This window comes from Sinocyclocheilus rhinocerous, unplaced genomic scaffold, assembly GCF_001515625.1.
Source record: "Sinocyclocheilus rhinocerous isolate Xijiao unplaced genomic scaffold, SAMN03320098_v1.1 scaffold4028, whole genome shotgun sequence".
In the NCBI taxonomy this organism is placed as follows: domain Eukaryota; kingdom Metazoa; phylum Chordata; class Actinopteri; order Cypriniformes; family Cyprinidae; genus Sinocyclocheilus; species Sinocyclocheilus rhinocerous.
This window is the reverse complement of record NW_015630185.1, coordinates 27,651-38,964: the sequence shown is the minus strand read 5'-3', so window position 1 is coordinate 38,964 and position 11,314 is coordinate 27,651. Positions and strand designations below refer to the sequence as shown.

Sequence of the window (11,314 nt, the reverse complement as noted above, 5' to 3'; positions counted from 1 at the left end):
GTATTCACAAAACATCTTAAGGCTAAAAGTAGCTCATAACTTGCCGATTTTGGAGAAAATCTTAAAAATAATGGGCGTGTCAATCCTAAATGTAGGACTCCTACATTTTTGCTATAAGAGTATTTCACAAAGCGTTTTAGCGCTGAAACTAGCTCCTAAATCTGTGAAATGTTAGAAGTAGTGAAGAGGACTCCTAAGTCACTAAGCCCAAATCACAAACTATCCTCTCTGCTGAGAAAACAATGCAAACCATCATAGAAATGCTAATGGTTTCCACTACAAATACCATTACAAACATAACAAACCATCAGCTTTTAACCATTAAAACCATTTAAAAAATGGTTTCCTGTGGTGTGTTTTGAGACATTTTCCATTAGGATTTAGTGGTTTTAACAAGCCACCAATAGAAGGTGGAAGCCATGATTATTCTACTCTGTTAATTAAAAGGCTGTTTATATGCATATCCACTAACTGTTTATGAGAAAGTCATGTTTAGCAGCTTCTTAATTACAATGTTTTCGGTAACAAAGGACCTGTAATGTATTTTGTTTAAATGGGTGTCATGTTGTTTAAAATTGTGGTAAATAAAAAATGTTATTGTGTGCCAACCTTATTAAACATTCCTCTAAAAATTTGACTGGAGCTTTGAAGTTACGTTTTGTTTTTACAATTTATTTGTTGGGAGATACGATTGGGAGAAAAAAAAATGAAATATTTTATTCTGTTTGGTGAAGATGGTATTGACACATAGTGTTTGTTAAGTGAACCATGTATTTTAAAATAAAACTTAAGCAATTAAAAATATATGTTTTACACTATTGTTTATTGATTGTGTAAGTTTTTTTTGTATAATGATAGAGGACATTTAATTAAACTGCTTCAGATAAGATTGACTTATTTTTAAGTCATGAAAGTTTTATTTTTTAGGACATGAATTATAGTATGTCACATTCATTGCATCACAAACCTCAAGTAAGCTCACATGAAAAACACTGTCATGTAATAGATGTACAGATTGAGCGAACGCTGAGATTTTGACTAGATGAGGCTGAAGCCTCAGAGGTCACTGAAGTTTCTGCATGTTGTCCATCCTCATCCTTCACATCCCAGCATAGGATAGCCTCACTTTTTGCATGCCCTGACTCCTCCCCCTCCATGCCTTTGGCTCCTCTTACCCCTGGTATGTGAAATGTTTCCTGTCTAACTTTGGAATTTGTTTTAAAATGAGAATGTAATATTTTATTATTGCAAAAGACGTTTTAGATGTGTAACTGTAATTGTTAAAAATGTATGAATGTAGCCAAAAGTGCTTATCATATTGAAGTGGATATACAGTTGTCTTTCCAAAAAAAAAAACCTGCAAGAAAAAATTATGTTGGTTTTTAATTGTCTATCTTTTGAACTCGCTTTTCAGAAATTCGCTTGCGAAAACTGGTTGATGAGAGGGAAAACTTAATAGAGCAGGTGCGCTGCTGGCAGTTACAGTGCTTTACATTGACTTTCTCCTCATTGTGTGCCATGTACAAGCATGATTTTCTGTTTTTTTCTATTCAGGTTAAGAGATTGAAAGGGCAGCTTGAGCAGAAGAAACAGAAGAATGGTATGGAGGATTCGTCCAGCCCAGAGGGAGATGTGCTGGAGAACGGTGCTGACTCCAACATCATGGATATACAGAGTAAGACACTCGGTCAACTCGGTCAGCTTCAGGGCAAAGGTTTTAGAAACTGTCTTCAGCTCACAATGTTCATTACAATCATTTTTATCATTTTTAACAGATCTGGGGCCTGTATTCACAAAACATCTTAAGGCTAAAAGTAGCTCATAACTTGCCGATTTTGGAGAAAATCTTAAAAATAATGGGCGTGTCAATCCTAAATGTAGGACTCCTACATTTTTGCTATAAGAGTATTTCACAAAGCGTTTTAGCGCTGAAACTAGCTCCTAAATCTGTGAAATGTTAGAAATAACTCCTAAGTCTCCTAAGTCACTAAGCCCAAATCGCAAACTATCCTCTCTGCTGAGAAAACAATACAAACAATGCTAATGATGCTAATGGTTTCCACTACAAATACCATTACAAACATAACAAACCATCAGCTTTTAACCATTAAAACCATTTAAAAAATGGTTTCCTGTGGTGTGTTTTCAGCTGTGCTTGTGTCCAGTTTGGTTTTCTTTTATGTTTGCATGTCTTACTATCAGCCGTGATTATTCTACTCTGTTAATTAAAAGGCTGTTTATATGCATATCCACTAACTGTTTATGAGAAGCACACATGTAAGAGGCTGACAATTAGCTGAACATATACTTGTTTAATTAGTGACACTTAGCCTGCATTTGAAAATATTTATTTGAATGTGGCAATATTTTTATTTTTAAACCTTTATTTAAATATGGCAACATAACATTGCTCTCTACAATATTTCTATGAATAAATCTCTGACAGAGACCCCTCCCCTATCAGCCAATCACTGTGTGCATAGTTAGTAAGCATGCTGACATCATCCATAGCAACGAGGTCAACCTCGCTCTTACTCTTAGCTTAAGACTTCCCTCTATTCCTTAGTAAAAGTTTGTCTCAGCAGCTTTGTGAATAGGTTTTAAGAGAAAACTCCTAGCTAAAAACTCTTACTGCTATTTAGGAGAACTCTTAGTGGTAAGATAAAATGTTTTGTGAATACGGGCCTTGGTTTATTGCCAGAGCACATAAGACCCTCAGCTTCAGATGTTGAGAAATGTGGTCCGGTGTCCTGACATTTTATCCTACCTGTCTGATTGTCCTACCAGGCCTTACTGCGCATGCACACATGAATATTGAGTCATTTTTCTCATGCTGAACAACAATAATTGCTGTATTTGCATTACTGTAAGCGGTAGGTTTAGGGTTGGGGTAGGTGTAGATGTTACTAAAACACAATCTAATAGACTAATTTTTTTTTGGTTTCCGGCCGTAGCTGTATCCCTTCTTACCACAACCATGAATAACACAATTACTGTATTTGCATTACTGTAAGGCTAGGTTTAGGGTTGGGGTAGGTGTAGATGTTAATAAACCATAATTTGACTGGTAGCATTTTTCGTTGTTGAATTGTACTACCTACTGTTTTAATGGGAGGTAGCAAAATCTGACAAGGTAGCACAAATCGACAGAACACCGGGTCTGTTCTGCTTTCATTAAAAATGCCTGTGGTCACTCTCATCTTAAAGAAACCTGGACTAGATTCATCTGTTCTGAATAACTTCAAACCTATATCTAATCTTCCTTTCGTTTCCAAACTGCTTGAAAAAGTGGTTGCTTTGCAGCTACAAGCACAGCTCTCTGCCAACAATCTTCTTGACCCCTATCAATGTGGTTTTCAATCAGGCCACAGCACTGATATAGCACTGCTAAAAATTACCAATGACCTTTTAGTATCTGCTGATTCTGGCTGTATTACTGTTCTTATCTTGCTGGATTTAACAGCAGCTTTTTGAAACCGTATCTCATCATATACTTATTTCTCGGCTATCAGCTATTGGCATCACGAGTACTGCTATGTCTTGGTTTATATCATATCTCTTGGATAAACTTATCTTTTATTAGTGTTCAAAACTTTAAATCGTCGTCTTGTTCACTCTCTCAAGGTGTCCCTCAAGACTCGGTTCTTGGACCTCTCCTGTTCAACATTTATTTGCTTCCCCTTGGTCAAATTATCCATAGCTACGGTCATTGTTATGCTGATGACCTGCAAATTTACATATCAGGTCGCTCCGCCTCTACTCTTTCACTTAATTCACTGAATGCCTGTATTGCTGACATTAAAATATGGTTACATAGCAACTTCCTACAACTAAACGACAATAAAACTGAGTTTATTGTATTTGGTCCACCATCTCTCTTGAAAAGTCTGAACTGAGTATTTCCATTGATGGGGCTTTGTTAACACCATCTTATTCCATTAGAAATTTGGGTGTAATATTTGGCTCGTCACTTACATTCCAATCTCATATTAGTTCTATTACCATTTTACCACCTCCGCAATATTGCCTGTCTGCGTCCTACTCTCAGTACCAAAGACACTGAAACTCTCATTCATGCCTTGATTACTATAACTCACTTCTCATTGGACTGCCAGCTAAAACTATTACTAGGCTACAGTATGTTCAAAACTCTGCCGTTAAGAGTTCATCAATCAAGTCAAAAAGTCTGAACAAATTACCTCCATAATGTGGCCACATTTATTTATATACTTTACAACAAATGATTCTACTTGTGGGCAATTTAGTTTATTATGTGACACATTACTTTATAATCTACATTGGTTGCCTGTTTCTGTTCGCATTCAGTATAAATTCTTTTGTTAACTTTTTAATGTCTTCATGGACTTGCTCCCCATTATCTATCTGAACTGCTGCACTATTATTATAGACCTTCTCGCTCTCTTCATTCATCTGATTCAAACCTGCTTACTGTACCTCATTTCGTCTCATATCAATGGGTGGTAGATCTTTCAGTGCTGTAGCTCCGAAACGCTGGAATTCTCTTCTACCAATTCTTCGCGACACTGATATCATTCATATCTCAACTAAAAACCTATTGTTTCTTACAGTATTTCCAGCCACCTTCTGATTAATGTTTTGCTGTGAAACTACTGGGTATTTGTGTTGTGCTTTCTGGTTTTGCTGTCAAGTCACTGTGTATTAATATATGTATGTATGTGTATATGTATGTACTGTATACCATCACATAAATTTATGATTAAAGCTGTGTTTATGTATTTTCTCCTTGTGCAGTGACCTTGAGCTTGGGAAAGGCACTTTATAAATAAAACTTTTGTAAATGTTCCTTATTTCAGGGGATGCGAACAGACAAATCAATGACCTCAAATTTAAGCTTGTCAAATCAGAGCAAGAAGTCACAGCACTTGAACAGAATGTGAGTTCTTTTAATATATTTCATTACTATTAATAATTGTAACTCATTTTACTCTTCTAAAATATGAAATAGTGAAACATTTGAAGTGTTTTTAATTGAAACTCATGTTGTAGGTCACAAGGCTCGAGGGTCATGTGACCCGTTACAAATCTGCATCTGAAAATGCAGAGAAGGTGGAGGACGAACTCAAAGCTGAAAAACGCAAACTGCAGCGAGAGGTACAATAGCTCTGCTTTCATTAAAACATATACAAAGTTATGCTTACATGTACATATAATAAAATGAATGGCATGCTCAACTATTTTTTATGGTAGTTGCGCTCTGCACTGGACAAGATTGAAGAGTTGGAGTCCAGTAACAGCCACCTCTCGAAAAGGCTGGAGAAGATGAAGAGTGGCCGGGGAACAGCAGCAACTCCCTAATGGTTTCAGATCTATCCCATCATCTGCCAGAATTCACCTCCGCTGCCTGTATATTTCCCATCATTCTGCACCTTAAGCAAAGTTGATAAAACTATAAACAAGTCCATGAGAACCCTGCTACGTTATATCCTGCAACCGTGCCATTTCTTCCTGTTTATCCATTTAGGTTGAGTTCTTCATCTTTGGAGAACCCAATCAGGACTTTCGAAGGATGCAGAAGGACTCTTAGTGTGCCTCATTCAAAAGCACAAACACTGTAGTTCAAAAAGTTAGAATGGTAATGATCACGTGAATGTTGCTGAATTGATTTGAGCGTTACGTGCAAGGCTGCCTGAGATTATTTGGAGAAGGATCTGAAAAGATACTCTATGGAATTCGGAATGTGAAGATCAGGACATGTTGTCCAGCTCTAGGAAGTCTGTATAGCCATTTGTTTGGTTAAAGACACTTGTTGCTTCACTAAGACAAGACAGATGAGTATGTACGATTGTGTGTTTGATGCTTTCATGTGTTCCACTCGCAAATATATTTTATTAACACTGTTGAGTAGTCTAGATCTTCCTTATGTATCTGAAGCCAAAGGTTCTGAAGTAATATTGAGGTCTCGCAGCTGTCTCTTGCAATCTGTGTTCTTTTAATTATTTTTTTCCTCTAATGAATTGTCTATAATGGTCTTCCTAACATGCTCACAGACCAGTGTGACAACGGAGGATGAATACTGATTCTTAGTGAATTTTGTTGTTGCATTGACGCTGACAATTCAACCACCTACCTGAACCACATAAATCAGGAAGTTGTACAAGGATTTCAGGCTAAGCAGCAACTTCTGGTGTTGTTGCCTTTGACAAGATTTAACATTAACGACCTCCAGGTGATGAAAAAGCCTGGAAGATTCAGAACGGTCTCATCCTGTCCAAACCAATTATGAGGAATGATGTGATCAGAAGCATTAATTGTTGAAGACTGTTGTGATCACAAGCACCATTTATTATCACCAGCCTGGATGAGAGGCGGCTCCACCCTGTTTACAATGCTTTAAACCATTTGTAGGTTAACTTTATGAAAACTGTATGAATTATGATCTGCAATAAAATGTCCATTTTAATTTAAAAAAAAAAGTTGTTTGTATATACCAGGGGTGTCCAAACTACGGCCCGTGGATGAATGTTAAGCGGCCCGCAGCTGTCTTAATAGTCTATATTATATATGGCCCGCCAAGCATAATTTACAAAATAGGCCTATGCAGTTTCAAAATGTCAACACAAGATGGCAGCACTAAATTTTAGACCAGATGTAGCAGTAAAACGCGAGTGATATCAATTTGATAACTCATATGCGCTCTCATTTCTTTAGCGCACGCGAATTCCTAAACGCGTCAAAAGCGGAAGAGCGCGACTCGTTTGAACCGCGCTGCACAGACCGTTTTTAGCTCTGCCTAAAGACAGCGTAGCGCGAGCTCAGAACAAATGCGTTTACGCGCTGACTGATCTCGATCACGAGACCACTAAACAGCGCTGTGAGAAGCGTTTGAGTTTGGAGCAGAGGTTTCCATACAAACCACATATGTCAAAGGCAGATGAAACAGCGCTGACATTCTCAACAACACTAACGCGGAAAATAGGAAAAACATTGTGCGACAACAATGCAGTAAGAATACTTTTCAATCCACAAATCACCAACATTTTGATTTACTGTAGTAACCGTAACTGTGGTATTGTGGCAGAAATGTTGCATATTTATACAGAATCTTCTTATATAATTAATGTAGACATATAGGCCAATTTAATGTAATGTAAGGGCGTTATGAAATATAGGCCAAATTACAGACATTTTTGATGCAGTTTGTGCTATCATGTGTTAATAGATTAAATACCATAAAGCCATTCAATGTTATAATTATTAAAGCTTTAAAAACGATATTTGCAGATTTTTGTCCTCAACAAAACACAAGCTACTGCTACTTTCAAAAGCCAGCAATAAATAACACTTTAATATCTAAAAAGTGTTCATGTGATTTTATACATTAGTAATGTTGGGAAATGAATAAATGCATAATAATCGTCATAATCGTAAAACCGTGATTATTCCTCAGACAATAATCGTACCAACAAAATCTATAATCGTTGCATCCCTACATCACACATACATACATATATATATATAGGTGAAAGCATCCGGCCCCCCAGTGTTTCCACATCGTCGAATCCGGCCCCCTTTAGGAAAAGTTTGGACACCCCTGGTATATACATTCACTTAACATGACAGTGATACCAACACTGAAGAGCCAGTGTACTGTGAACCAAAGAAATTATGAAACATTTTCTAAATGTGTGCCATGTGCATTTGTGACCTGAATATAAAATAAAATACAAACATGCATACATAGTATACATACTTTATTTGGAACCTCAGAAAACAAAGCAACCAAGACTAACAGGTTGATATGGAAAATGTATATTTAGCACACTTTAAATAGCAACTCTACCCCTCATACATACCAGTTTCTCTGACATTTTTAATGTCTATTTTTAATTTTCTTAAAAGAAACTGAAAATTGAGTATATTTCTTTGTGAATTAAAGAGAATCAAAGATTTTTTTCCATTATAACCTCTCTTGTATAACTTCAAAATTCTAAATTAGATAAATATTTAAATAAGTGAAGATAAACTGAACAACATAATATGCAGTGGAATTTTGTAATTTCTACACATGTGAAATGTAAAAAGTTGTGTCCCACAATCAAAAGAATGAATATGATAGATAAAGAGTATTGTGTGATTATTATAGTGCAGCTGAATCACTACCAAAGCAATATCTACTTTACTCAGGGATCTGTTTCCTCTATCTGGGATGTACGATACTCCACAACAGACTTTTTCATGTTCTTATCTGGAGTAAGATCTGTGCAACTAAGTGGCTTCCCTGTAACTGGATCATTATTGTTTCTGCAAAAATAAATGGAGAAAAAAAAACAAAAAACATTATTTCTACTATACACCTCCTCAATATAGAAGTCAACAATAAAACGAGAGACATCCTTTGATAACCCCCACAGGTGGATCTGAGCATGCAAGGCAACATCCTTTTTAATAGCATTTCATTACCATATATTGTTGCTATGATAATATGGATTATGAAAATAGTTTGTCTGTGGGCCTCTGTCTAGTAAGGAACCCTGTTATTCATGTTCGTCATCACCGTCTTTTGCAAATCTTAGTTTCATTTAGAAAGTGGGTGAATACCATAACATTTCCTCAAGGAGTAAACTCACTTTCCCTCAATGGTGCAACTCCTCATGAACAGTAAGAAACAAGACAATTCCTCTCTGAGCACCCAACTCAGAACTCTCAATGCACTAACACAAATAAATTGTAAACCACTCTTATGAATAAATATCAATGTAACGCAAATGTACTTTTTCAGAGACTAATCTACTGAATCTTACGTCTTAAGATATTCCTCAATGGCTCTTCGCTCATACACGCATCCACCTCTGGTCTTGACGGGATCAACGAATATCTTCCCTGACAAGGGACATACCAGATGAGGAGGCACTGGAACATTGCTCTCACCTATGTATTGCTGAAAAGCAGATTGAAATGCGAAAAATAAATAATCATAGGTGAATTTTTTTAAATAAATATAAAACAGGATAATATCCTAACAAATATGTGCATATAGGAATTATTCACAATTTAATTTACTACAAGTGTACAGAGCTCAGATTGCTACATGATTAAATATAATTATAACCTGTTGAAATATTGAGAAGGGGGCTGCTCAAGTACCTTTCTATATTCTTAATCTCATATTTTCACTCTTTAAAAATATATTTTTTTATTTGTGCTTAAGACATTTAAAACTGTATTACTGTAGACAGCGTGTCCTTAAAGATTCATAAACATGATTCCTCTTTGACAAAAATTCTGGACATCATTTGTTGGTAATAACTGAATGAAACAGAATGTACCTTTTCAATGGATTCCATGGACTGACATGCGTTTACTGCAGTGTCATCTTTAGCTGCCTGCTCATAGATTTCTTTGCTAGTCAGGAATTCCTCTGCTAATATGCTGAAGATACGATAGACAGTGGACAAAAATACATGTATTCATTCATTATTTGTTGTATCCTTAAGTTTATTACATTATTTAGAATCGGATCAATGCTAAATAATGTAATGCATTTTACAACTTGAATGGGCTTTAATCTCTGTTCTGATTATATTAGATTTGTTAAGTCCATTGAATAATAATAAAAAACTTTGAGATTTAAAATGGTAATGAAAAAAAAAAACACCAGATGACGAATAAGAGGCTACCTGTCTAGTGGATCATCAGCCTCTGGGAGTATCAGAAGTCCATATACAGCATCCAAGATCTCTCTCATAGTAACATCAGCTGAGTAGTTTCGATCAAATATGTTGTGGCAAATCCTTCCCACACTGTTGATGTTGCAATGGTAAATCTGTACTGCAGTTAAGAATTTATAGAGTACAAAATGCTAAGGTGTTCTGCGCTCTACTCTTAATATATTAATCAAAAACAGAAATCAGTTTCTGAAAATTACTGTGACACTTCTAAGGCTTCAGGATACAGGAGTATAGAACCGAACAACAGGTGGTTTCACTGGATAATCACGACCAAACTGACAATACAGCTCAAAGGTTCCGTTCTCATAGGGAGTTTCAGGCGGTCCTTTCATGACAATCCTCCAAAAAGCTGAAAAAAATTAAATGCATGACAACTTTATTGTACAGTTTACTTGTATGTGTAACTCTGACTACATTTAATTAGAGGAAGCAACTGACACTATATCCGAGGATTAAGTGGCAGATACTCAAACCAATGAATGCGTTACCAGGTTTTTGAGGATTATGGCTGTTTATGTGAGCAATACAGATCAAAGAAGCCTCTACCCATAAACAGGAAGTGTAAGGTGGTTAGAGAATGTACATTTTAGACTACATACTGTATAGTAAAAAATTAACTGCCTCACAATTAGTCAAGTATCAAAAACATTAGGCCAGTTTTGTAAAGATATGTAAGCAAGCAACCTAGTTTGGTGTATGCCCCCCCGTTACTGATATTGTTCATTATTATTTAAATATTGATCAAATTATTAACAATTACTGATGTTAGGAACTATTTGTACACTTCATGCATGAAAATCTAACAGCAGGAGAAAAAGCATGAACTGTCTTTCATACTTACTGAAGTCGGTTTCTGAGGGATACACAGAACAAAATGGATGGGGATCACAGTGAAGACTTTTCAGTTCTTCTATGATCCGCTTATCTTTCTCCATGAAGCGGCCTGACTTGCATTCTCGTATCTTCTTTTTTAGTACACTAATAAGGAAATTAATTGTATATTAGTATGTAGTATAAAGATAGTTATGCTACCATAATATTCCCTATAACTTTTTAAGAGTGTGTACTTTGGGAATATTTACTAGAATTGTTTTAAAGAAAAGAACCACATGCGTTTTTAAATTATAACAATTGTCATAATTTTGTAATCATAGTAATTTTGCGCAAAAAATTTCCGCACTACTTGAAAACAGGTCACATCACTTTCGTTCAGGTGTTTTGCTCCTGTTTTACTCAAGATGTCTACAGAGGAGATACCAAAGATAAAGCAATATGGCTCTATATCAACAACTGTGATGGTTATTTGTAGGGATGCACCGATACGATACTGTTATCGGTATCGGGCCCGATACTGAGCTCATGTACTCGTACTCGTTAAAATGCCCCGATACCAAACGCCGATACCACACAGCATGTGATAAGTGCCATATTCACACAAAGAAACACTGACAAAAGAACAACAGACAGCAGAATGAAGTTATTAGAGATTAGGATGTCTACGAAGTATATGTATGCAATGAATATAATGTTAAACATTCAGTATTAACACCTGTATAGCTGATGTGCGCGAGCTGATAAGCAAAGCACGCTGAGTGGATTGAGCG

At 36.1% G+C, this 11,314-nt stretch overlaps 2 protein-coding genes across 3 annotated transcripts in view; one reads left to right on the top strand and one right to left on the bottom strand.

The window, feature by feature from the left end:
- Positions 1 to 6,464, top strand: part of LOC107739946 (leucine-rich repeat flightless-interacting protein 2-like) — an 8,522-nt gene extending 2,058 nt beyond the window's left edge. Inside the window, exons 4-6 of the mRNA XM_016552215.1 lie at positions 4,836 to 4,915; positions 5,029 to 5,133; positions 5,230 to 6,464. Coding sequence (XP_016407701.1) covers positions 4,836 to 4,915; positions 5,029 to 5,133; positions 5,230 to 5,337 — 293 coding nt within the window. The 3' untranslated portion in view covers positions 5,338 to 6,464. The remainder of the gene's footprint in view (positions 1 to 4,835; positions 4,916 to 5,028; positions 5,134 to 5,229) is intronic.
- A 1,119-nt stretch (positions 6,465 to 7,583) lies between these two features.
- The window catches only part of LOC107739942 (uncharacterized), a 20,459-nt gene continuing 16,728 nt past the window's right edge, over positions 7,584 to 11,314 (bottom strand). For both annotated transcript variants that reach the window (XM_016552192.1, XM_016552193.1), the window contains 6 exons: positions 10,552 to 10,688; positions 9,935 to 10,059; positions 9,660 to 9,805; positions 9,309 to 9,411; positions 8,784 to 8,920; positions 7,584 to 8,283 (listed from right to left, as the gene is read on the bottom strand). In XM_016552192.1, the coding sequence (XP_016407678.1) occupies positions 8,163 to 8,283; positions 8,784 to 8,920; positions 9,309 to 9,411; positions 9,660 to 9,805; positions 9,935 to 10,059; positions 10,552 to 10,688 (769 nt within the window). In that variant the 3' untranslated portion in view covers positions 7,584 to 8,162. The remainder of the gene's footprint in view (positions 8,284 to 8,783; positions 8,921 to 9,308; positions 9,412 to 9,659; positions 9,806 to 9,934; positions 10,060 to 10,551; positions 10,689 to 11,314) is intronic.